The 26,856-nt window shown below is 41.5% G+C and overlaps 1 protein-coding gene across 4 annotated transcripts in view; it reads right to left on the reverse strand.

Moving 5' to 3' along the window:
- Positions 1 to 26,856, reverse strand: part of LOC146361395 (receptor tyrosine-protein kinase erbB-4-like) — a 363,843-nt gene that overhangs the window by 137,611 nt on the left and 199,376 nt on the right. For all 4 annotated transcript variants that reach the window (XM_084922478.1, XM_084922479.1, XM_084922477.1 and 1 more), the window contains exon 3: positions 495 to 681. In XM_084922478.1, coding sequence (XP_084778604.1) covers positions 495 to 681 — 187 coding nt within the window. The remainder of the gene's footprint in view (positions 1 to 494; positions 682 to 26,856) is intronic.

The following is a 26,856-nucleotide window of genomic DNA, read 5'->3' on the forward strand; positions in this document are numbered from 1 at the left end:
TTAACAGGAAAATAGGACTTTTCACAGACATTTGATCTCTCTATATGGCAACACTGAAGATTAATTTGCCAGCGCGGCAGATACGTAACTTCAAAAGTCGAACTCCGATTTGTGACTTAATTAAAAAGGCCCTATTAAAGCTGTATATGTGGGTGTTAAAAACAAGTCAAACCAAAGCATTCGTAGTGCCAAAAACGGCAACATGTTTGATAGGGCGCTGGGAAATATATGCATAATTCACAAAAAAGATGCTATTTATTTTATGAGGGAGTTTAAATTGCTAAGCATCTCACTTTTTTAAGAGTGAATTATCATAACTAAAATGATGAAAATATATTTATTTTGGTTGGGTTATTTATTTATTTATGAATGTATTTTGCCTAATTTGTCCTCTAAGATAAGATAAGTGAGAAACGTGAAGAGGTTTTCACATGAACATACTGGTTATTGAGTGTATTGTTTAAAATACATTTCACTCATGACATAACTCTGACCTGTGAGGTTACGTAATCCCAGCTGCCTTAGTCCGTACAGACCGTCCCGTCTGTAGTTCAGGAAGATGGCCAGAGCGTACCGACCCTCGTAAAGTTTGGTGCCTCGGATGATCCGCAGGTTCTCCAGTGGCAGGTAGTCGAACTGATTAAGTGCCACCAGCACATAACCGGTCACTTCTTTGATAGACTGTATGGGAAGAAAAAAAAAGATCATTTTAAATGATTGAAAATCGAAGAACAGTCGAACAAATTAGCCAACATTAGCCTTTGTGTTAATCATAATCACGAATATTCTTAACTTTAACCAGTTGTTATAGATGTATAACCATATTTTCACCATTGCTAGGATATTTAACAATTTATTTATTTAGTTTTCAGGACCAGCTTCCAGTTTGAATTTAACCTTGCTAGTACCAGGCTGGATATCTTAGAGATGGCCGTGGTCAACAGCAATACTGAGGTAGGCAGGTGTGAGAAGTATTGCCCACACCATTACACCACCACCACCAGCCTGAACCGTTCAGGCAGGCAGGATGGATTAATGCTTTCATGTTGTTTATGCCAAATTCTGACCCCACCATTTGAATTTTGCAGCATTATTTGCAAATCATCAGAGCAGGTGAGCCTGTCTCAGTCTCCTGTTTCTAGCTGACAAGAGCAGCAACTACTGTGATCTTCTGTTGCTGGAGCCCATCTTGGTTGTAACAAGTCGTTATTCCAGTTACTGTTGGGTCTCTATCAGCTCAAAGTAGACAGAGAATTCTCTTCTGACTAGGCTGACAGCATGCGTCTCTTTATGAGGGACTGAACATCCTTTTTAAAGAAGGTTCCACATCTTGGTACAATGTCCCACATTCTAGTTGATTCTGCAGGACATGCAAGTTTGGCATTTACCTAATGCATACTTATTTGTTTAATCACAGTCAGAAGAAGATTAGCCTGTAACCTGAACATTACAAGATACCAAAAAGTCCCATCTTTTGCAGATTTTGTTGAATGTTATGGAAACTACCACAGAGAAAATGAATAGGCAGTAGATACAGAGAAACAGAGTTTGTCTCTTTTATTCAAGTTATTTTTTGTTATTTCTGAAATACTCAGACCAACAACAACAACTATGTCATGTTGAAAACACCTTAATCAGATTTCTTCCTCAGTGTTATGGTCAGTTTGGCCTTCAACAGGTCATCTTGATCACGTCTACATGCCTTAACATACTGAGTTGCTTTTATGTGATCGGCCAATTAGATGTCTGCTTTAGCGTAACACAGTAGCCAGTGAGCATAGTTGCCAAGACCAAATTAGGGAGTAATCCAACTGGTTTTGAAGAAACATCCAATGTGACGATAGATTGGATACCAATAAATAAATGACGCCCAAGTCCATAACTTCAGATTTAAACCCCCACTGTTGTACGACTGGTTGTTTAAATGTAAATGGCCTGCATTTGTATAGCACTTTACTTAGTCCCTAAGGACCCCAAAGCGCTTTACACTACATTCAGTCATTCAGTCATTCACACACACATATTCACACACTGGTGGTGGCAAGCTACATTGTAGCCACAGCTGCCCTGGGGCACACTGATAGAGGCGAGGCTGCCGGACACTGGCGCCACGGGCCCTCTGTAAGTGAATGGAAACGTACATTTTTACCTCCAATTCCTCTCTTCCAACGCCTGCTAGCTCTGTCGACTATAGTTAAAGCTGTATTGCATTCCTCTCATTTTCTGTGCAGAGAGCATGTTATTTGCATTTTGAAATGTCAACCTCATAAAAAATTTGGATGTACAGACCAAAATGATTAAAATGTCAGCTTAGTTGCAGACTGATTGCACTTCTCTGATTATATTTCCTCAACTGTTCTTTTAGGGTTTGGAATCTGCAGTCGCACATCACATTCATAGACCCAATAAGCAATCATATCTTTATATTCTTTATATTCTTCTTATTCAAATATAAATGGTATCGGTTTGATTTATTTTCACAGGCTTCAGCAGTATATGCTGTTGAAGAAACTACAAAAAAAAAAAAGAAAAATAATCTGCCCAAGAGGGACTCATAAAATGTGAAAATAGAGAGCTTCAGCATGCTGAGTGCCTTGCTGAAGAGCATGGAAGACCTCAACCATCTGCCTCATTGTGCATCAATTGACCTTCTCAAAAGTCACAAAAAAATCACACTGATTATTCACTTGTCGGGGAAAATTTATTCATCTGCCAAGTTAGGCATAAGGATGGGGCCAAGGCAGGCTCTTTGAATTTTGGAGTATTTTTCTTTTTTATAAATTCTCCACAAAAGCGTTTGTCCTCAACCCTGGGTCATCACTAAACAAATTAAGAAAAATAACTGAAAACTTGGGGTTAAATGTCAACAGTAGACTAGCACTTTATTGACACATCAACAGAAAAAGTCCTCATAAGAAGAAAACTGAGAAAACTGGGAGCCACATCAATCAGACAGACACCAAATTGCCACTTCATATAAAGTATTATTACCAGATATGCAGCTTTATCTGTGTATGCGCATGTATGTGTGTGTATCTACGAGACAGCTTATTCCCTTGTTGCTAAAAATCCATTGCTGTGGCAGTGCATCAGTTATGTGAGTGACTCAAACAGCAGTGCAGGCTTCCTTATACTCACAGACAGAGAGAAAGAAAGATAATCACAAACATAATGTAGACACAACAGCTGCTAAATGGTGCACTAACACATTTTACCAACCACCACTGACAAGGTAATTGGAACCCACTACTTCTTAAAAGTGTGAGTGTGCACGTCTTTTTGTGAGTATTATCCTCTTGTTCTCCTTAGTTAAAAAACAGGATCAATTTTCCACAGATTCCAGTTTACTTGTACCGATGCCCCTTGCCGCAATACCGCCAGTGCCATTGGTCAACAGCACTTGCTAAAGTTAGCTTATAAACAAGTCCATGTAAGGATTAAAACAGATGGGTGTAGCTTTTGGGTATTAAAAGCCTGTGGCTGCACAATGACTTTTAATGGCATAGAAATCAAAGCGAGAATGCCCTTTGGTGTCCTTACTCTGTGTCTGGACACAGCTTCCAGGCATGAAAACTGAACCAAACACTGAAGTGCCTTAGACCTGCAACCTCACTGCAATACTTTATTATCCATTATCCATCCATCTTCTTCCATGTATTTAATTCTGGGTCATGGGGGGGGCTATCCCAGGTGTGATAGGGCGAGGTGCAGGGTCGCACAGCTAACACAGAGAGACAGATAACCATTTGCACTCACATTGACACCTATGGGCAAATTAGAATCACTAATTAACCTAACACACACTAATTGCACGTCTTTGGGCTGTGAAAGGAAGCCACAGCAGCCAGAGAGAACATTCAAACTCCACGCAAAAAGGCCCTGACCTTTGAACCCAAGACCTTCTTGCTTTGAGGCAACAGTGTTAATCTACTTTCAAACAATGCTGTCTCTACTTTGTCAGCTATATTTAACTAATAACTGCCAGATTTCAGTAATGGCACAGTGAAATTAGAGTAAAGTATAAAGTAGAATTGCAAAAAACATCCATCCATCCATCCTCTTTTGCTTATCCTTTTTCAGGGTGGGAAGGAGGCTAGAGCCTATCTCAGCTGTCTTAGGGCGAGAGGCAGGGTACACCCTGGACAGGTCACCAGTCTGTCACAGGGCTAACACATAGACACAGACAACCATTCGCACTCCCATTCACACCTATGGGCAATTTAGAGTTACCAATTAACCTAACCCCACTAACTGCATGTCTCTGAACTGTGGGAGGAAGCCGGAGTACCCTGAGAGAACCCACGCAAACACGGTGAGAACATGCAAACTCCAAACAGAAAGACCCCGGACTGATGGGCGGTAGGACAGACTACACTTGCAGCAGGATTGCACAGGTCACCTGGATAGGAGAAACCTGCTTCCAATCACAGTCAGACAGTCTGTACTGAACAGAGAATACAATTCAACCCTGGTTACATACCAGTTTAAAAATAAGGTTTCAAGCTTTGCCGTTAAATTGCTGTTATGCAACAACTACTTCACCATTTATAAAAGAATTTCTGAATTTTCATCCATTAATTCACCTTCTCCTGCTTATCTAGTTCAGGGTGATAGTGGAGCTAGAACTGATCTTAGCTTTCATAAGGCAAAAGGCAGCAGTCTCTTGCAGGAGTTTCTGTTTATGGAGATGACAGGAGATTTCCAACTGACAGTGACTGAGAACCTTCACAGACAAACTGACAGTAACAAATTTGCAGTTTTTGCCCATTTATCACAATTCGTTTCTCAATTATCAAAGACAGGCCGCATGTAATCGCCAGCTTGACCCCAATCAACTATGAACTGACAGCAGACTGACTATCACCGTCTACTTTGCACATAAAAGTTTCTTTGAAGACAGCAGTTGACAGCGAGTGGCTGCAGTTCTCATCCCCATCCTCAAAGTAACCATTTAAAAAGCAACAAGATGAAAGGTTAATTGTGCACGGTTGCAATAATTTTTTGCGTTAATTTGGTTGCGTCATGGTCTCCAAGTTCTTTCTAGTGCGACTGTCGTGTTAACGACAGCTAGCTTGCTGTGTTTTGCCCAAAGCTATCTTACAAACTGCCTAGGTTGCTGACTGCAGTCACCAAATGTCTGAATACCAATAAGAGCATTAGATGATAGAAATTGGTTATGTCAACATGTGTTTCTTTAGTGTACGGGGCATCAAGGTCGCTAAACAAATGTGCCTTCTGGAGAGAGTTGCTGTGCACCTCCTCGATTAAGATAAGTTAAGGATTTAATACAGGCGCAGACCTTTCACGTTCTCTGATTTGGTTTATATTTGAATCTTGCATTTGAACTGAAAGCAGCAATTATTTCAACTTGAGGTGAGCCCTTTGAATTTTTGACTGTCTTTATTTTAATTCACCAGAAAAGCCTCTGTGTTCAGCCCTGGAAATGAATTCATGGCATTCGTTTGCCTTCATGTCCTGCAGAAATCTTCATTAAATAGTAAACTCTCATTTAAAGGCATTTGAAATATCCAGCGACAGGGCAGCTACTGAGACATCCTAATGACCAGAGACAGGCCAATAATGATGTGGATGATTGGTTGGGAGGGGAGGGAGGAAATGAGTAATGTGAGGTTTGATTGGCTGCTGACCCCTGGGGGACATTAGCAGAGAGTGACAGCTAGGACGCAGCGCGCTGGGTGGCTGCGTTTCACGATAATAGCAGGTAACTGAGATTAGCTTCTTTTTACATTGAGTGCTAAGAAAACGCTACGCACCTGCCAGGTTGGCCTATTATAACACTAACACAATAGGAAGGAAACAGACACTGGAGGTGCTTATTAGCAAGATTACAATGTGTCAATCACCTGAAAAGAGACAGAACAACATAATAAAAGAGCAGTAGAATCAATTTCAGTGTAGGCTTTGATTAGCATACTTATTAGAGGAAAGAGTTTCTATTGTGAGTTACTCCACTGCCTGTCAAAAAACCCTCAGTGAAATCATTTTCTCTCAAATATGTGTTGCTATATTTTTTGCAAACTGTTTGTTAGAAAGTTGTGCAACTTTATGCAACTCTGTGCCACTTGTGACTCAGCCTTTAAAGACAAAGAGCTCAGGAAAGGCTTTCTTCTCCGAGGGCCTTTGGTTGACGTGGCCCCCGCTCGGCTGGAAGCCACGCCGTTTCATCACTTTGACCCCTCCGTGACCTCATGTTTACAGCCTGAGGGCCGGAGTGCTACGCGAGCTCGCCCCTTCTACCGTCAACTCCGCCGTAACCCTCCAGGTGCCTGCCAGGGGCATCGCGGGCTGCTCCGCAACCCCGACCCAGCTGTAGGCATGCACTCGGCTGCTGGCAGACTCCACAGTGCCTCCACTGTGCCCCCTTCTCCCTGCCAGCCTCCGGGAGCCACTGGCAAAACCAAAGAAAAACTGTTTCCCTGTTGCTTAGCAACCGAGGGAAAGCCTTCCAGCAGGAGCAAAGGAAACGAAGAGGGAGAGAGGAGCAGAAGAAAAGGGAAAAAAAAACCAAGACTTAGAAAGGATTTTTTTTGTTGTAATGTACCTAATTAAATTAAAGGATTACTTTGCTCTTTCTCTGTAATTTTGTTTGACACTATTTAATTTCCTTCTGTTGCCATAAATAGTTTATTTTGGTTTTGTTTTGTTTTCCCTGAACACTTTCTCGATCAATATGTATCTGCATTCCTCAGTGCTGAAGGAGGAGGAGGAGGAAGGGAGGGAAGGAGGGAGGTCCGGGGGGAAGTAAACACAAGCACCTGCATTTCCCCTCCTGCCACATCAACCGTGCTCTGTCTCAGAAACGCAAACACAGAAGCTGGAGGATGCTGCTCGGAGTAGCTGCCCACCGCTGCCTTGTAGGCGTTGTGTGCTCCGATTTAACAAGGTGGACAGTGGGCACCAAAACTGATGCCTTTTTTCCCCCTTCCTTGTATTTTCTCAAAAAAAAAAAAAGAAAAAAAATACACTTAACAAGGTGAGTGGGAGGGCTAATTTGTACCAGCAAGGTGCATGAACCCTCGACTGACACACACACACACCTTAATCCTCCCCTACAATGACTTGAGCCGGCCACTGAAAGAGCATTGAAGCGGGTCAAAAAAGGGGAAAGAAGAAGGGCTCTAAAATCTTTGCACAGCGCAGGTCATTATTTTAGATGCTATCTTTTGATTCGTGCCTGAAGTCTGATGGATCAGAGTGTTTTTCCAGTTCTAAGCGCCACAAAGGCTTTGTGCAAAACGTCTTCTCTGCCCCGCACGCAAACACACAAATCTGAATGCACGCACGGGCCTCGCGTATGCCAATAACCCCCGCCTACGCGTGAAAAAGAAACATCGCCGAGAGGCACAGACAAGACTGAGTCGACACGGGTCAACTACCCATGATGCATTGCAAGTTTAACATTTCCTCTAGCGCTTTCTGCCATCAATCGCAGGCAATTAGCGGCCTAGTGTGGAGCGCTCAGTCAAACAGAATCTCATGCGCTCCCGACAGGCTTGTTTCTTCTCTTCTTTTGCTCTACCTCTGGGTAAAATGTGAGTTTCACATGTTGCTAAATTGCACTTTGTAGCTTCAGGATACACGGCACCCGGTCCAAAGCAGACAAGCCAAAAAAGTGCTTTATTTACTCCCCACAACATAATCATGATAGAAGGTGCCCGTGCTGTCTTGGAAACCGAGGCTGTGTGGTGAAGTTGCTGAGCTCAGGCACCTGCAAGCCCTCCAGATATGTGGGAATGTTTTTGTAAAGCACAGACACGCAGATATTCAGTTCGTATGGTGCAACAGAGTAACTCTGATTTGGAAGGAGGAGTATTTGTAGGAAATGAGTAAACAGTTTTGTCATTTGAGAAATCGAGACCTTCCGGGCTGGCGCGCACGCTCAACTGTATCATTTTACATTTTAGCAACAGTTGGTAAGAAGGTGAATGCCATCAAGCGACTATGAGCTACATGGCATTCAGAGCTCGCCCATTTGAACAAAAATGCATGACGTTTTTAGGGTAATAGCCTGTGCGCCTTCAGTAATGGATTCATCTAACTTACTTTGCAGTTACTCGAGAAACGCTGCCAACACAGCTGATAGATATGCATACAGATTTCTCCAGTGCAAGTCCTCCCATGATGTGCCTTTGGGCTAAACCCAAGACTTTACACAACTTTTATTTTACAGGAAAAATAATTTAAGACATGGTAATTTAAAAAATAATAGCTACACACACTTTTTTTGAACAGTGATGGACAAAACTTTTGGGCCACCATAGTTTCTTTTTATTTTGCAAGGAAAATGTGAACGAGAAGCAATGATTTATTGAAATGTGCAAACATCCATGGAACTACACTAAGGTTTGTACAATTCTAGCATATTCTGGTGTGACCACCTTTATTAATCAGCACAGTCTGAACTCTCTTAGGCAGCTTTCTCATCATTTCTGTAAGTTGTCTCCAGGAATAGTTCTCCAGGCTTCTTGAAGGACATTCAAGCTCTTCTTTGGATGTTTCTGCCTTTTGTTCTGTTCTCTGTCAACATGATCCCACACTGCTCTGTTATGCACCCAGATTCATTGCAATTTCTGACATAATGTCAACATGTTGCCTGTTTTTATTGGTTGCAGGGCACCAGTTGAGTTGCCTTTTCCCCACTTCATATAAAGGAAAAATACTGATAATAGCGACTATATTGTGAAATAACACTTATTTGATATGTTGATATGTTAAAATAAAAACTGGCTGAATGCCTATTTAAGATTTCCTGAAATATGACACCATCTCATCCAGTCTTGGCCATCGCCTTCATTTCTTGGAACACTCTGTTTTCCTTCCTGACCTTCTCTCCGTGTACCATCTTCCCTGCAGTTCCCAAAAGTACAGCATCAGTCGGGGCAGTCTGCTTTTCTCCACCCCAGGGAAGACGGTAACACTACCTGGGTCTACAGTGTCTATTTATGTCTGTCTCCACGTTGGGTGAGTGCTGAGTAATTGCATATGAGAGCATGAGGGTGGGAATGGATGTTTGTATCTGTGTGTGCCTGTTTGTTTGTGTCTATATGTCAGGTATCAGGTATCAGACGCCACCTCTCTAGGGACATCTCAGGCCCTCCAAGGTATGGAGGCCTATCTCCCCCCACCACTCCCCCTGCCAGTGGCAGACGCCCTCAGACATCGGTGCATTGGTGGTTCTTTGTGTCCAGGTACACACCGGCTCACTCCTGGTGGCTGCTTGTCGGGGCCTGCAGCCTGGGGCTCGCTCGGGCCCCTTCGGGGGTGGGGTGCCCTCGGCCTCTCTGGCACAGCTGGCTGCCGGCGGCGCTCACGGGCACGTCACTGCAACCCCCCCCTGGCTTCGGCTGCTGAGTGACCCCTCATCTGGGGCTCTCCTCAACTCTTTCTGGGATAGTGGCGCGGCTGCCCCTCTGTTGGTCTTCATTGGTCTCTTCTGCTCTGAGGGCCTCTGGATGTCTGGAGCCTGGATTTCCTCCATACCTGCTTCATGCCCTGGTGGACGGGGCTGTGGCCCCCCACACCCTCTAGCAGATCATTACATGAAGGAACCTTTTAAATACAAGCGCGCTCATGCTCACAGGTGTACACACGGGTGCTCACACACACAAACTACACCCTTTTTGGCTCCTACCTCAAAGCACACTGTGTGCTGTCGATCCTATGTGCTGCACAATAATATTCAGTATTTAGTATTTACTGTTATATTCACATAGATTATCGCGATGATGTTGTTTATTATATTGCTCTCTTTTGTTTTGCTTGTTTTCTATTTTTTCTTTCTCAACAGGTGATCCAGGTGATTGATATATGTATTTTTTGTCTGTTTGTTTTGTTGGTGTTTGTTTTTTGCCCCTTATCCCCGTCCCTCTTCCCCGCTGTTTTTCTTTCCCTCTTTCTTTCTCCCTTTTCTTTCCCCCAGTCATGTCTGTCCCGTGTGTAGCAAGTGAAAATTTCCTTTTTCAGGTCTTTGCTGGATTTTTCCCCCCTTTTTCTTAAGGACATGACTTTCAGATCCTGTTCATCTGCTGTAGATAGTTTTTTAGGCCTGATGCTTCTTTTGTTCTCCACTCTCTAGTTTACTCTGTTTTTCTTTTAAGGACACGCTGCAAAATACAATGCTGACATATGGAAGGCTTTAGGCAAAGAGCTCTTTGGGAGTCACTTTGCTTGTGCAAAATACTATTTCATGTCAGTCAAACTGTGTTATTGATCTAGCTTGCCATTTTCATAGATATGACTAAAGAAATGTAAACAAATCATGTGTTTTTGAACCAGACTCATGTCCAGAGGAAACCACTGATAGCACAGAGAACTGTTGTTCAAGAGCACTTTAAAAAACATCAAGAAAGCCTGACTCCCTCAAAGCAAAATAGTATCAAATGAGGGGTTGTTTAGGACTTTTCAACTGCATAGCATATTGCATGTATCTAGAATTATAGTTGAAGAAGGAAAACTTAATCTCCTCTTCCCCTGTGCTCCATCAAAAGGCTCAAAGTCGAGTAAGAAGCCTCACTCACTGACCATTAAAAGTGCCTCGATAAAAGATCAATATTGAGCAAATATATGAAAGCTAATAATTTTTAATAATATTAACCATCTCATATTTCTTTATACCATATTATATTTTCATGTTTCTTAACTTTCAGTTATGGGGCATAAAGAAACATTAGAGATAAAAGCCTGAGTAAATGAGTAAAAACAGAACTGCAGATGCCTTCATAAAGGGTTCAAAGAATAGCTGCATATGACAAAAATAATGTAAATCCTACAGTCTGGTGTGGCCTTCACAGACACCAGGGGCTATACATTTATGCGCACTGGCATTAAGCGGTATTCAGGAATAATATAGTACAATGCAGATGCAAAAATAAAGTGAGAAATGGACTAGAATAATACAACTATGTTTGTTTAGGGTGATTTTGAAAAGGTTCACATACGAACCTAATGTGTTTTTATGAATGTGATTATGAGTCATTACTTTTATGTACTCTTTTTATTCATTTCACTTTCATTAATTATGAAGCATGTTATAAAGCTTATCATACCACAGCACCACAGTAAACTGCATGATTGATTGTTATTATGATCCTTAATTAATACTAATTGGCGACAGTGGTTACAAATGCTCTATGTGGGATAAGATTATGATGCATGGGCTATTATAATGGAAAAAAGCGGTGAAACGGATGTTTTGCCATTCAAATCGGATTTCCAAGCGGCACAGTGGAAAAATGAGTCCTAGAAACTGCAGTTCATCAAATGTCCACTCGAGGCTGCCCGTGAAAAGTGAGTGAGTCAATCCCCCACAGACTGCCATGTTAGAAAGCCCAACTTTACAGCATGAGTAAAAATGTTTTCAGCCCCATCATGACAGCTGAACTCAGGGAAGTCTTTTATATAAAGATTAGAAAACACCTATGTATTACCATGGGCATTTCAGCTAATACTGGTGTTTATAGTGTTGGTCCACTCTTCTGTACAGTGTTGCTTTAGTTCAATAAGGTTTGCAGCCATTTGTTTATTCAAAGATCTCTTAAGATCCCAACACAGTATTTTAGTGAGGCTGAAGTCTGGGCTTTGACTGGCTCACTGTAACACCTTGATTCTTTTCTTTTTCAGTCATTTTGTGGCCCACCCCTCCACCACTGTGCTGACAGTTCATATGAGTTGTTTGTGCTGATATGAAACATCTCCACTTTGGTCTCATCTGTCCAAAGAACATTGCTCCAGAAGTCTTGTGGTTTGTTAAGATTCAACTTTGCAAACCTAAGCTGTGCTGCCATGTACTTTGTAGAGAGAAGAAGCTTTCTCCTGGCAACCCTTCCAAAAAAAGTCATATTTATTATTCAGTCTTTTTCTAATTGTGAATAAAGTTTAACATTTAACATGCTAAATGAGGCCTGTAGAGTCTGAGAAGTAGTTTCCTTGAACAGTGCACGCTCTGGCTTCGGGGTGAATTGGTTGGGAATGCTCCAAAAACCTCTTGGTTAAATTGAGAAAATTAGAACTGCACACACAGCTTCTTAATCCTGACAAAAGAACATGTGTTGCTATTTCTGCCCCTTTCTGTTGATAATTTGAACCCACTAGAATACTTCTGGAAGAGCTTTGAGTCCATTTTCAAAGGACCCAGTGAGGAAGTAATATTAAAAGAACTGTCTCCATTTATTCACAGTGAGGAGACAATGAAGCTATTCATGTGGTTTCGTTGGACCTTAAACCTAATATTGATCTCATCTGATCCTGCCTTAATAACTCATTATGTTCAGGTTTGCTTTGATCCAAGACTGTTTATCCACTGGTAGATGTTACTGACAGTTCTATCTGAGGAGTGTTAGTCTCACTGCGGGTCTATTTATTTATTTATTTTTTAATGTAATCTACTCCAGTCTTTTCTTCTGACAGTGTCCCTTTCATCAGGCTAAGCCGATTTGGATAGACTCTTAGACAAAATCAGCGGGGTGAAGCAGTTGTATCTCTGAAAAACCACAGATTTGTTATCTCAAAATAATGAGATATTTGTCACGCTCATGAGAAAACAATGTCTGATACCTTGAGATAATAATGTAATTCAATTGTTATCTCAGGATAACAAACACGAGCACGGCAAAAATCACAATTTGCTGTGTTGAGATAATGAGATAGTCAGACATGATCATGTGAAAACAGTCTGATATCTTGAGATAATGAAACAATTAAGTCACAATCCAACAGGCCTGAAAGCAGCACGAGCTGCTCTCACCCTCCATACATATGCAAATATTAGAGAGCGGTAATGAAAACGTTGGCACCAAGAGAAGAAGAGGACATAGGAAGCCAAAGTGAAGACGTGCAACAACCTAGAAAGAACAATAGTTTAGAAGTTTAGTCTAGGGGGTGCAGATTGGTGAAGCATTTGGAAGCGCGTAATGATAAAGGGAAAGGAAGCGGAGCACAGCCAAGATATGTTTAAAAGCATAATTAATAGCGCACCTGTTCCTGTCATCTGGATGAGTGAGTGTGTAAATGAGGTATAAGGAGGGATAGAAGAAGGAAGGACTCTTTGAGGGAAGGAGGAAGGCTGAAGAAGCCACAAGGGGAGATTTAGAAGGGAAGGTACACTAAAGTAGAGAAGGAGAAGGGGAACGCTGGGGGGAGAAAAGGCATCATGCAGGGAAAAAGTATAATAACACCATTATAAAATACAAGAGATGGGACACATATTATGGTGATTATGGCTCATTTCCATACATATAGAGCACTCTGCCAGTGAGTCAAGGAGAGTGCAGCGATGCATGTCAGCAGCAAGACTGCCGACTCTCTACAGTTTGAACCGACTGGAGCGTCGCCACAATCTGACTCCTCCACACAGCGGCAAAGTCAATGGGCGGGCAGGGACCTGTTTACCAATTCACTTCAATGAGCTCTGTAAGAGAAGTATGCACTCCTTCACCTCATGTGACTGTTTGGCTGCTAAGTATGCTGAGAGCACTCGGGTGTGACATTCAAGATTTTGAGGAATCCTGTGAAAAAAAAAATAAAAAATCAAGGCCTTTGAGAGGAGAGCCATTGACTTTGGAATAAATGAAAAATCCAGCTGCATGAAATGTCACTGTGAAAATGAGTTATTCAGCGCAGGTATCTGTGTAGAGTTCGGGAAAGCTTTCAAAAGGACTTGCAAGACAGATCTCAAGTTTTGCTAATAGTACCCTCAGGTACTTTGTTAAGGTCGGCAGGGTGAACACATATGCCTCTTTTCCACAGGCACCTACTCGGCTTCGGGTTTCAGTCTTTCGCCACTGCAATGGAGTTGTTAGAGCAAGGCGGCCCAAAGGTCCTGTGATGTCATTTGAATGTGACACAACGATGGAGGACGTCAAGGCAATACTACACCTCCCTGGCCAATCAGTGGGATGCAGCCAGTCATTTTCAGCTTGAGTCAGTTAGCTTGGAACTTGGCTGAATAGGTACTATAAAGGTACCTGGTACTACGGCCTAATAAAAAACATGATTTTTCTTGGTTTCGAAGTTACAAGAGAGTGGAGTGCTGAGTTATTAGTTAGTGTTAGCTAGCTTGGTTAGCATGGTTACAAAAGAGTGTGTATCAAAAACTGGATAGAGACCATCACATTACAAGGGATTAAAGTGTGATTTGGCAGGTGGAGGAACCGCAAGATTCAGAGTAGCAGTACATCATGGGGGAAAAGAATTAGAAATAATTCATATAATAAGTGTTTTTGGTTGAGGTTCAATCCCTAGACACTATGATGCTCGTACACAAGGTAAAATTCAGTGAACCATGATTATGAACTTAAATATAAGCCCTAATATAACCGAACAGTGACCATGAACACAGCTGGTCTGCACCAGTCCAACATAGTGCATCACTGTACACTGACAGGAGACCAACTTCATCATTTTGATGTTTCATTGCCATCTTGATAACCGAAGTAACTTTGAAGCAACAGACTGGGATTGGTCAATCTTCAAAGGAATCATTTCAAAGGACACAGGTTCGCGAGTTCATTGCACTAATAATTTTGGTCATTGCCATGGTCTCCAACCATTGTTTCCCCCAGAGTGAGTGTAGCACTAATGATTCTAGACTTTTCATTCACCAAACCTGGAGTGCAGAACCTTTAGCAGGCTGTTAATCCAATAAACAGCACATTAAGCAATAGTATTGTATCCAGTAAACACCAACATTACAAACTGGGCAGAGAGAACCAAACAGTTTTTGTATTTAGCTGTAAACATGTTTATGTGTAAAGCAAAGGTGGCCATTTTAACATGGTAGTCTAATGGAATCGACCTCCTTTTGGAGCAAGCCTCGAGTGGCAGTTCTTAGAACTCCTATCAGCTTCATGTTTCAGTCCCTTAAAGCTTTACACCCACACAACACTTTTCATGATGATGCAGACTGGCTTGAAATGTACTCCTCTTAAAGGTATTTTAACTTCTCCGCCAGCACATTAGGGAAAAGGAAGGTCAATTTCTTGCCCGGCTCAATCAAAGTACTTTAATTGGACAGGGCTTTTGCTGGAAAAGTATCTACTCTCACGCACTGTCCTAAATCAAGTTATACATTAATTAAGATCAAATGCTAGGAAAAAAAAAAACATGTCAAGATGGGACCCAGCTAAACTCAGAAAAAGGTTAATGAAAAAAATGTTAATCTTTCAGTGTTTTATTCAGGATTTGCTTCATGTGGAAAGAAAGGAGAAGAATTTTTGAGAAGAGACTAAGAAGCTGAATCTGTGTAACTGCAATTTCCTGGAACCTAATTAAAAAAAAAAACTTATAAATGCAATGAACTCTTTAAATAAATGTGTTGTACAGTTTTCCATGTAGAACCACCAGAACTGAAAGACGAGAGAAGTCGGGCAGCTCAGAGATGGACATGTTTCAGTTTCAACATCAGACATTGAAAATGACTTTGTGACGACACTTTGCTTTGTGTGTGTGTGCGCATGGCTGGGGGTTATGTGTGTTGATATCCAGAGGTGTGCCTCCAGCATCTGCTGCGTTACTGGCTTTCGGCACTGATATTTATTGTCTTAGACAGCCCGACAATCTCATATAGGCCTGCATCATGAGCGGCGTCCATGAGGCGTCTGTGTTGTCAAGACGCATTTACAGTAAAGACCCTGACTCTGAAATTAAAATTACCAAAGGGGAAGGTTTGTGGCACATTAGCAGGCAAGACTAAAACAGTGACAGTGCAGTACAGTATCTGATCCTTAAGCTGCAGCGAAAACACTAATACATAACTCATGAGGTGAGGCTGTTGTAGAAACCCAGCAACAGTCGCACAGCAGATCGCATTATGCTGTAGCCTTTGGGGACCCTACATAATGCAGTTATGTGACAAAGCTAGTGCACGTCAGCCACAGGCTGGCTTCAGCTTGCTTGACAGTGGCTATGGAGAGATATAGCAAGAAGCATTTTATCTGCTATACCACCTAGCTGCCCTATCTCATATTTAAGCCCCTCATTATTCATGGTCATCTCATATTAGGACACTGTTTTTGAGAGCCGGCAAGACCCCCCCTCCCCATCTAGAGGAGAGGCAAATATGCTACGTGTGTGTGTGTGTGTGTGTGTGTGTGTGTGGGGGGGGGGGGGGGGGGGGGGTGTCTGAAGAGTCCAGGAGAAGAGAAAGAAGGAAGAGCTGGGTGTCCTATACAAGGCCCAATGTCGGCTCACTCCTCTGGTGAAGAAAAGCTGCTTAATGGCCCTCTCCAAGTGATTGATGATTGGGCTGGATGCAGAGGTAGGATCCAGCCATAGGTAGACAATGCAAGACTTGCCCGGATAATCAATTTATATGTCAATGGAAAAAGAAGACAAAATGCATGAATTCCCAGTGTGCAGGGAGGTGAATGTATGGAAACAGAATGGCAGTTACAGTTAATGATTGTGTTATGAGAGGCCAGTGAGGACATAAATCACACTTCCTCTCACACAGAACACTCTTAAAGTACTGTGATGTAGCATGGGATCAAAAAAAAGGTTTAGTGAAATACAAATAAATACAGCTTTTAATTTGCAAACTTATTCGCCTTTATTGGTTTTGATAAGATAATACTTACAAAGCTGCTTAACAAAATCTGAAAGAACTCATCCTTTTAATGATTTAAAACATTGTCTTCTTGTTGGACGAATACTCTAAGCTAATTAGGTACTCTCGCAAAGCAAGAATTTTACTTGTCAAAGAAATGTACCGTTGCAAAACACCCATTGATAAAGAGTCCATTTAACACTGAAGGGACATAAGAATCATGGCTCTGTTATTGACTCTACAGTACAGTGAGGTACTATAGATGTGCAATGGTCGGTACGGCCTTGCAACAAGTTGTGAAATGAACGTAAACTCTGTTTTCTCACACAGCCTTCTTCCTGTATTTACTTCCTGATCGAGATACATCTGGCCAATAAGCGGACTTCACGTGGTTTGAAGTGATGCATTTTGGTTCGACTGGCAAAAGAAATTTGCAGATTTATGATGCCTGATGTCATAAATCATAACACACTGCCCTATCCTACATAAGCTGCCTTTATAGGTTAACAGTATCAGTATTGGTATTGGTGTCGGCAATACTGGCTCTCTGTTTACTTTGTATCAGATCGACACCAAAATTTGCAGTATCGCACAGCACTAGCTATCGCAACACTTAGATTACTTAGATTAATTGAAAAGTCATAGATGACCACCAAGCAACAGCATACAGGAAACAGTGGTGCCCACGATTTTCACAGCAGGCAACAGAACTAACTAAATCAAAAATCTTCAGGTATTGATTTGGTGTACTCATCGAGAGTAGATCATTGTAATCCAATAAAGGTAAAAAAAAATGATGTGCCCCTCCTCTGGGGAGAGAAACAAGATTTATTCCTAGCTTTTGAATATAACCAGCAGCTCAGGGTGTTAAAACTGACCTAGCAAAACTGAGCATTTCAGCTCAGTACATGACTAACTGCCTTTCCCCCTCTCCTGTTGGTAGGGCGCTCAGTGTCCTATAGAGAAGCTCACAAATTCAGTACTTCTCTTTCACATAGAGTACCTGTGCACAGAATTTCGCAAACACGTTTATTTTCACCGCACTGAGAAAGACATAAAGAGAGACGAACCCAGACTAAACTCGTTTTCTTCTAATAAAAAGCACACAGAAGAATCTGCAAACTAAAATCCCGTTGAGGCCAGAACCAGGCAGCTGGGGGAGCTGATTACAGCCATGTCAGATTTGATCTCTCTTGTCTCTTTATGTGTGCAAGCGTGCGCGTGAACTGGTGAGAGTGAATATTTATCCACCATTTTGTCTCAGAGGAAATCGGTTTCAGCGGCATCATCGGGACTTTGTGGCGAACGACACGTATCAGGGCTAAACTACTTCATTACTCCAGAATCAAAGCGTCGTAATCAGAGACGGATGCCCTATTTTTGCAGTAATACAAAGCGTGTACACGTGTGTGTGTTTTTGTGACTACTACTGTAGGTCAGAGTAAAGTCTGTCAGTTTTACTAACATGCTGTCAACATGATGATGATGATGTATCTTTCTTGTCTGTGTGCTTTATTTCTACTTTGACAAAATGACCTTGCAACTGTATCTTTGACAAACAACAGTTATAATCTCAGTGGCAACCTAAACCATTTCAGTCTCAAGAACTCTGGTTTGTGTTGGTTACCTGGTATGTGATGAACTCGTTTGTTCCTAAATCCCTCCGACTGAAGCCTTTAACTAACTTAAACTCCCCTTTATTCAGCTTTGACTGTGTCTGTGTGCAGTCAGGCCAGCAGAAACGCTGGTGCGTCTCTTCATTCTGGCATATTGCATGGTGTTTTGTGTAATGTTACACTACCAGCCTACAAACTTGTGAATTCTCTGTTCACGATTTGTGTTCGCTTACATCATGCCTCCCTGGATTTGAAGAATTTTGTCGAGCAGAAGACTAGACCCTCTCTTTATCCACCTGATACCAGCCCCACGCTGCCTTACACAAATTATAAATGTGACTTCTAGCTATTGCTTCCACTGAAATCGTGTCTGCAAGGGTATCGAAGTGTGCTTCTGCTTCTTTTCCTCTCTTTAGATATTTTGGGAAAGAAACAATCTTGGACGGTGCCTTTGGACACCGCCAGGCAAGCTGTTTCCTTCTGTTTTCAGTCTTCATGCTGAAATAAGTTCGCCGGTTACTGTGGTAACTTCATATTTAGCAAACAGATAGGAAAGGTGTGCCAAACTTCTCAGCTAGCTTCAGCAATAGCGAATAAACCTTCTGTACTACACATGGATTCAAGCAGGATAATGTGACAGTACTTCTGCCTTCTACAACTAAGGAGTTGAAGTTCGACAGTCCCTTTCTTCACCAGTTCCTGCCAAAATCTTGTAAGTAAAAGGGAAGACACTGGTATCCTTTCTTTCCTTGACATATAATGACTCTGCTACGCACATTTATAGTGATCCCAGATGGATCAGAAGCATGAAAAGTTAGCAAAGAAATACTTTGTCACAGAATAAAACTGTGCAGAATCAGAATAATATCTCTTCCATAAGGCTTTTAATTATGGTGTGAAACAAAGAGGCACGGCTTTCAGAATATAGCACAAAATAGGTCCAAACCATCACTGAGGATCCAGAAGCAAAGGAGGTTATTGAGCAGAGCAGCAAGGCATAAATTAAACCTGCATCCAACCTGACGATTACTTGTGAGGAACGAAGCTGACAAGTACCGGTGAGAACTGCTCACCATCTGCATGCATATTTTAAGACGATCTACAACAGTGTAGGTAAAAATAACCAGGTTTGACTTGATACTTCAGGGCTGGTGTCTGCTTCATCTAATTGTGTGGTGTTACAAGCTTGGAGCAGATTATTTTTGTTGTTTTGCTCTTATGATACAGTACGCAGTTTTGCGACGATGAAATCTGTAAGCTCCAATCAATCAAGTGTTCTGCGTCAGTGTTTACCAGTTATTGATGAACTTAATGGGACTGTCATGAGATTTTTTTTTAATTTGTTTGATCATAAACTGGAATATTGGACAAACTGAAAAGTTGTCAAGAGTATCATATTAGATGAAATGTCAGAGGGCTACCAGAGTTATTAAGAGTGCAATAAATGGCTGCACCAAATTGCATGGCAATCTATCAAAGAGTTGTCAGGATGTTTCACAATATGAAATCTGAAAATGTCAGCCTTGAGAAAATCTTCATAAAAAATCTGGATATACACACTGGGAACCACAAAACACATGTAACACAAAACCTTTGCATCACTGAACGTCTGTATTCAGCTTCTTTGCACTATTTTCACTGTCAACATGTCAAAAGAAGAAATGCTGTACAAACCAGTTTACCAAAAATGTTGAGAGGCTGTACATGATGTCAATAAAGATAAAACACAGTGACCTGAAGAGTCATGTATACAAGGGTTTGGCAGTTAATCTTAACCATGAGGCCATATGAGAAACTGGGACTGTTGTGGAGGGCTGCACCAATAAGCTTAGAAGGAGATACAAGCAACAGTGAGCAGAGTCGACTTTAGCTCACTTTAGCTTCCTCCAAACACCTTGGAAGGAGCCGAAATTGTGCCGGAAATCTCCTTAATCATGTTATGTAACCAATGAAAACTTAAGGAGAACCATCACAAATCTCTTGCAGTTTTGGCTACAATTGTATTCACTTGTTTTTTTTTTCTCTGTGGCCAAAGAAGGTCATGTTTAACACCGACTGTGTCTATATAATAGAATCTGTTAGCCGGAGCTCTTTTTTCTGTGCAAATCTGCCTTGTTTGCAGTTTGCAGAGTAAAGAAATTCCACCTCAAACCACCTACTTTTGAAATCATCTTTTTTGAGCTGGTTCTTTTAGGGGTCACCACAGCAGATCATGTGCCTTCATCTCACCCCAGCCTTTCTCTGTCACACCAACCCCCTGCATGTCCTCTGTCACGGCATCCAAATTTGTCTTGTTCCTTCTGATCACTCCCAATGAAAATCTTACCATACCTCCAGCTCGGCCTTCTGTGTTTCTGTCAGAGCCACCGTCTCCAAACCATACATCATAGCCGGTCTAACTACCATATTGCAAACCTTTCCTTTCACTCTTGTGTATTTCCCTTCAAAGTGCTGTGATAATACTAATCCAAAGAAAACTGGCCTTTCATTTTTTGAAAATTAAGGCTTTTTTTTCTTTCTATTTCTTTCTAGTATTTCATGTTCTCTAAATGTTTCCCTCTCGAGAATTACAGAGGCTATGTTAGAAATTAGAAAGAAAATTTTGGACGGCATTGCGGGTGCAAATTGAGAAGGGCTCGAGTTTCTTCACAGCAGGGATGGCCATTCATAGAAATAGCTAGTTCAAATCCATCATAAGAGAATACCCCACGGATTAGATGGATCACATGTATGACAGCAGGCATTTTTCAATGGGCTCGACAGTATTATTATATGTAGAAGCCTATTAATAATTCTCATGTAGGTATAATCTCAGTAAATTCTAGTAACAACTTCCATTGAAGCAAAATGTAAATTTTCATCATGCAGTTTCTTCCTCCGCTGGTTTGTAAGACCTCACAGTAGGAGGACTGGGAATGAACAGTTCAATCACACCAACAGAAAGGCAAGGTGCACTAAGACATGACGAGTCACAAATGCACACGCATCGTAAGACGCACGGATACATTCTCACACTCGCACGCAGCGTAAATGTCACCGAGGAGTGCAATCTGTTGCTTCCGCTCAGAGCAGCAGCAGCAGTAGTGTGATGCGGGGTGTATTTTCCCAGAGAGAAAGATATTAAAAAGGCGTTGGGAGAAACAATTTACACAAATTCATAAATTAATCCGAGGCTAAGATGCACTTCTAATATCTGCAAAGGGGACTCGGGAGGGAAAAGGCTGGGTGCTCTAAATGTTGGCACCAGTGTGACTTCTCAGTCTGTTAACACTGCACCGGGAGAAACGTTAAACCTCAACAGCTATGTGTCACCAATTTGAATTAGAACATGTGAGAGGACATTATTGGGGATTGATACTAAAATACAGTAATCTGAGTTAGTCCCTGTGCCCAGATTTGTGGTTATTAATGTGTTAATGCCTGGTATGATAGCAGATGTGAGAAAAATGCCAACACCCCTACACACAACCGACAACTAAATGCTTATCCCAAAACTGCTAATGAGTGGTATTTAGAGCAAATCTGATCCCACATTTCATTACAGTCAACAGACCAGCTGATTGTAGTAGGGAATCAACAGAGCTTAACCACAGTTTTTTGAGTTGTAGAGTTCAGTTTTACTTAACACACCCAGGCCTGTTTACTGCCAGACCTGCTGAAACAAGAAATCACTTAAACAGAACCTTTGCTGCTTCAGGACGACTTGATGTAATTGATGGAACCACAACAACAGTTCACAGCTTGAAGTTCAAGAGCACTTGGGATATACAGCATGATAATGATCCGAAACACACCAGCAAGTCCGCCTCTGAATGGACTCAATAAACGAAACGAAGGTTTTGGGTTTTGGAGTGGCCGAGTCAAAGGCTGGACTTAAATCAGATTGAGGCACTGTGACCTGACAAGTTCTACAAAGAAAAGTGGGACAAAGTTCCTCCACAGTGATGTGAAAGAATCGTTGCCACTTATCGAAAATGCCTGATTGTGGTTCTTGCTGCCATGGATGGCACAACCTGTTATTAGATTTAGGAGGGAATTTGCATTTACTCACTTTATTTTTGTCTAATATTAAAAATTGTTTAATGATCTGAACCATGTAAGTGTGTCAAATGTGCAAAAAACAAACAAAAAAAAAAAAAAACAAATAAACCAGGAAGGGGGCAAAAACTTTTTCACAGCATTGTATCCAGTAATTTCTCAGCTTGTCCCAAATTACAGGGAGACATATTGATAAAGTAGTAGTAGTAACAGTATGCAGCTATGACAATTTATATGAGCGTAATCTCATTAAATTCTTTTCTAAAATACTAAAGACTTCCCTCTAACTTTATTTTGTCAGTGCCTCTTTTCTCCTTGACTGTAAGGACTTTGGTGCTTTTCCCTCCTATCTTTACATATTTTGCTTCCATCATCACGTTATAAATAACAAAAATATGGGACCATCAAACATTCAGAGTGTATCTCATGCACATCATGTGGTCCTTCATATGCAAACACAGCGCCTAAATCAACAATAGAACTATACAGAATTAAAGAACTTCTGTTGGGCACACTGCGGAATATACAATTGGAAAAAATCGTATAAATCATTGCGAGTCACGAAATCTTTAGGAAATGTCATAAAAATTCAATATGCATACATAATATATCCTGCAGCAATGACTTCATATGCCTTCAAAAAGGCATATGAAGTCAGAGAATGGTTGCACAAGCACAGCAAGACAAAATTGTTCAGTCTCGTGGACTGTGCACATAATGTAACTTTTCATAAGTTAGCAGATGAGATCAGAGGATTTCAGAAAGTTCATGGGAAGCTGTAGGAGACAAGACTAGGACAAGAGAAACTCCATTATTTATTTGTGTTATTCCATGGCCTTGACTCACTCTAACCTGAATGAATGAGATTCTCATTAGAACAATCTGTGTTTCAAAACTTTTAAGTGAGTGCACCAGGAAAAACATGGATGTCGGGGCTTCTTGGCTGTATTTATGTTGGTCACCCTAATATATGTAAATGTATGTGGGTTACATGAGGTATTCTGGTAATTTGATGATGAAGGGGAAAAGTTTTAAGAAGTGGTTGTACAGTTTGGCACACAGACAGGTTGCCACTTTGCCATTAAATGACCATCCTGCAGCAACCACGTCACTATCTTAGAAGGAATTTCTGTTTCAGATCTAAGTAGTTCAGGCTTGACTCTGTTGCCGTTTACATGCACAGACAATAGGATTACTTCCACTCAGATTTGTGATTTTCAAAGATGTATTGCAGTAAAATTGCCACTTTAACACACCAAAGTCACTTTGAAGGTGGCAACTGTTTGAGTGGTTGCAGACCTGGCCCTATCTTCAAAATAGCCATTTCAAAGGCAATAACACTAGAAGTTCATTGCACAGAGTAACAATAATTTTGACTGTGTTGCAGTCTCCAGCCACTGTTTCCCATCATTAGGCCATCATGTCAATAGTGGTGTCCCTCGCTCTCACTAGTAGTTGCCTCAGTCATGTGGGTTGCCCATTTTACATCACCAGTGGTTATTTCACTTGTTGCCACTTGAAGTCGCTGAATGTCATTGATTATCTGTGGTCTCTGTGGTCAGCGGCATTGCTTTCTGGGTGGATGTCCCGTAAATTTGGCTTCTTTGGTAGGCGCAAATCTTCAAGGTCCAAATCCTGAGGATGTCAACTTGTCAGGGATGGTGTAGCCAGTCATGTATGGTTTGAGTCCATTAGGATTAACAACGGTACGTTCAACCTTTATGACAAATATCTGGTCCAGTCCTTACAGGATCATAAAAGATGCCTTTAAAACAAAAGATTAGGTTTTTCTTCATATGAGATAAGAAAAATGCCTTCTTTTGGAGCGAACACCATACATATCTCACACAGTCAGCTGTGGGAGTCAATATCTCCTTTAAACAGCTGTATTTTAATGCCCAGTCTCTCTGTGTTACTCACTCACGTTCAGAAGAAAAGAAATAAACGTAACTATAATGTATTCATCTCTGTGACTTACCTCTTTGAAGATGAAGACATGCATTTTGTCATCAAACCCCACATGTCAGCGGCAGCGAAGGGATAATTTCAGGATGTGAATTTTAAAAATAGCGCTCACTAATAAAACTATTTGCACCTTGTAATAAGGTAGCACAAGTGTGAGTGAGGAGAAATGCCACACAGTTTGACACTCGGTGAGTCACAGAGCGGGAAATAAACTTGTTGTAGAGGAGGGAAAGACGCCGCCAGAGCTTTATCCATTCCTTTCGGCCCCATGCATCTGCCACCATAATTTGTGATAATGATGGCATCCCAGCAGGGCCACTCTGCGCAGAGTGATTCGGAATTGATTTAGTGCATTAATTACGACCCTGTTACGCCACTGTCATGGACAATATTTTACAATTTGATAAGCAAAAGACGCGCCGTGGGATCATTTTGATGAATTGCGAGGGTTTGGCGGTGGCACGCTTTTATGGTCGTACCTTTTAATTTAGCGGTAATCACTTCCCCCCCCCCTCCAAACCGTGGAGGAAGCAGGACTTTAATTTCACCTCCGAGACCTCTGCTCTGCATCACGTCTGCTTTGATCAGGCAGACAAAAAAAGCAGGCGCGCAGTCGACCACACACAATGACACAGAGGACGAACCGATCCTCAATGTGAGGCAAGTTATCTGCCTTCATGCTTGCGTGAACGTGCGTGCTTCCTTAAAATGTACAGCATGCGTGTGTGTGTGTGTGTGTGTGTAGGTATGTGCATTATTTCTGCTACTCCAGCTCCAACTTTCCAGTGCTGGAGGCTAGACTGCTAGGAGTCCAGTAATGAACAGGAGCTGTGACTATCATACCACTTACTAATCCCACCCGGTGCTCAGAGAGGAGGTGCAGCCACCACGGGAGTCAGGTTAAACAGTGGAAATCCCAAATTTACGGTTTGGCCTGTTTTTCATTGTGTTTTTACACAACATTTGGAAGTGTGTAAATAATGTATATATACTACTTTACTATGTATTTTATGTGTTCTTCCTCCTTTATTTCTTACCCAATTCACCCAACCTACCCAACACCAACTTCTTACCCAACTGTCCTGATCATCAAGACTCCCTTTACCAAATAATAAAATCTATAGATACATTTTGTTAATAGACTATTCTTATAGTTTGTACAGTGTTGTAAAGAAGTATTTGCAGCCTTATGATTTCAGTTTTTCAGACAATTTTCAGACTTACATGTTTCAGATCAAACAAATTCTAATGTTAGATAACCTACATAAATACCAAATGCTGTTTTCAAATGATGATTTCATTTCTTAGAGGGGCAAAAGTCATCCAGACTTACCTGTCTCTGTGGAAGAAAGTCATTTTCTAGAAATAGTCCTCACAGCTGGTTGTGCAACCAGAAGTTTGGACTTTGACCGGGCCACTCCAAAATCTTTTAATAATGGATTGCATTTATATAGCGCTTTTCGAGAACCTCAAAGCGCTGTACAATTCCATTATTCATTCACTCTCACATTCACACACTGGTGGAGGCAAGCTACAGTTGTAGCCACAGCTGCCCTGGAGCAGACTGACAGAAGCGAGGCTGCCATATCGCGCCATCGGCCCCTCTAGCCATCACCAGTAGGCGGTGGGTGAAGTGTCTTGCCCAAGGACACAACGACCGAGACTGTCCAAGCTGGGGCTCGAACCGGCAGCCTTCCGATTACAAGACGAACTGCCAACTCTTGAGCCACGATCGCCCCTTTTTTGAATTGCTTTTAAGAGCAATTCAGAGGTGAAGTTGTTGGTGTGTTTTAGATCATAGTCCTGCTACATAACGCAAGGGCTACAATGGTAATAGTTAAAAATGTAACCGGATTGAAACCTTTCAAATAGTTCTATTTTCATCTCTTTAGTCCACAGAGTATTTTCCAAAAACTCCTGGGGATTAGCCATGGCGCAAACCATTACCAGCTAAAGCTAATGCACCAGTCCATGTAGAGACCAAATGGCACACTGATTTCATACTTCTACCAACCTGTATGACTGTATGACGGATTTAAATCACGCATGTTTGATATGGCACTGGGATACTGTAGTAAGACATTGCTGTTCTGAGATTGAACTCATTGTAATGTGCCTAGTAAAAGACGAAACACTATGTAAAAACGTGTAACAGAGTCCAACAATCCCGGTTTAAGTTAAAATAGATAGTAAAGCTACAATCACTACCTCGTGTTTTACTTTTTCATACAGCTGCTCAAGGGTCTTCAACATAACCTGAATTGCTGCGTTTACCACTGATCACAGTGAATGATGACCCCCTTCTGAACCTGCTAGAATGTAGAGGAGGATGCCTACTCTGATTAAAAATTACAATGAATCAAGGGGATTCAAATTGGGTGAGTTGATAGGGTGAGTAATGATGGCAAACTATAGCAGAGCCTGAACATTAGGCTGCTAAGCTAATGTTGGAGAGTGTGTGTTTGTGGAAAGTTAATACACGTCCTAATCAAGGCTCAGAAGAATTCTAATGTGCACTCTCTATTCAAAAGCAGCTCCATTAACTAAAATTGTTCTCAGATACCAAACGTTTAATCACAATTAATGGTTGAAAAGTGTTTTCCATTAGCTCTCTCTCTCACACACACGTTAATCAGATTAAGCTCTTAAAGTGGTCGGATCATGCCATTTACCCAA

The sequence above is a fragment of the Perissodus microlepis genome, chromosome 23 (genome assembly GCF_051167445.1).
Source record: "Perissodus microlepis isolate ML-2025 ecotype Zambia chromosome 23, ASM5116744v1, whole genome shotgun sequence".
Taxonomy (NCBI): Eukaryota; Metazoa; Chordata; class Actinopteri; order Cichliformes; family Cichlidae; genus Perissodus; species Perissodus microlepis.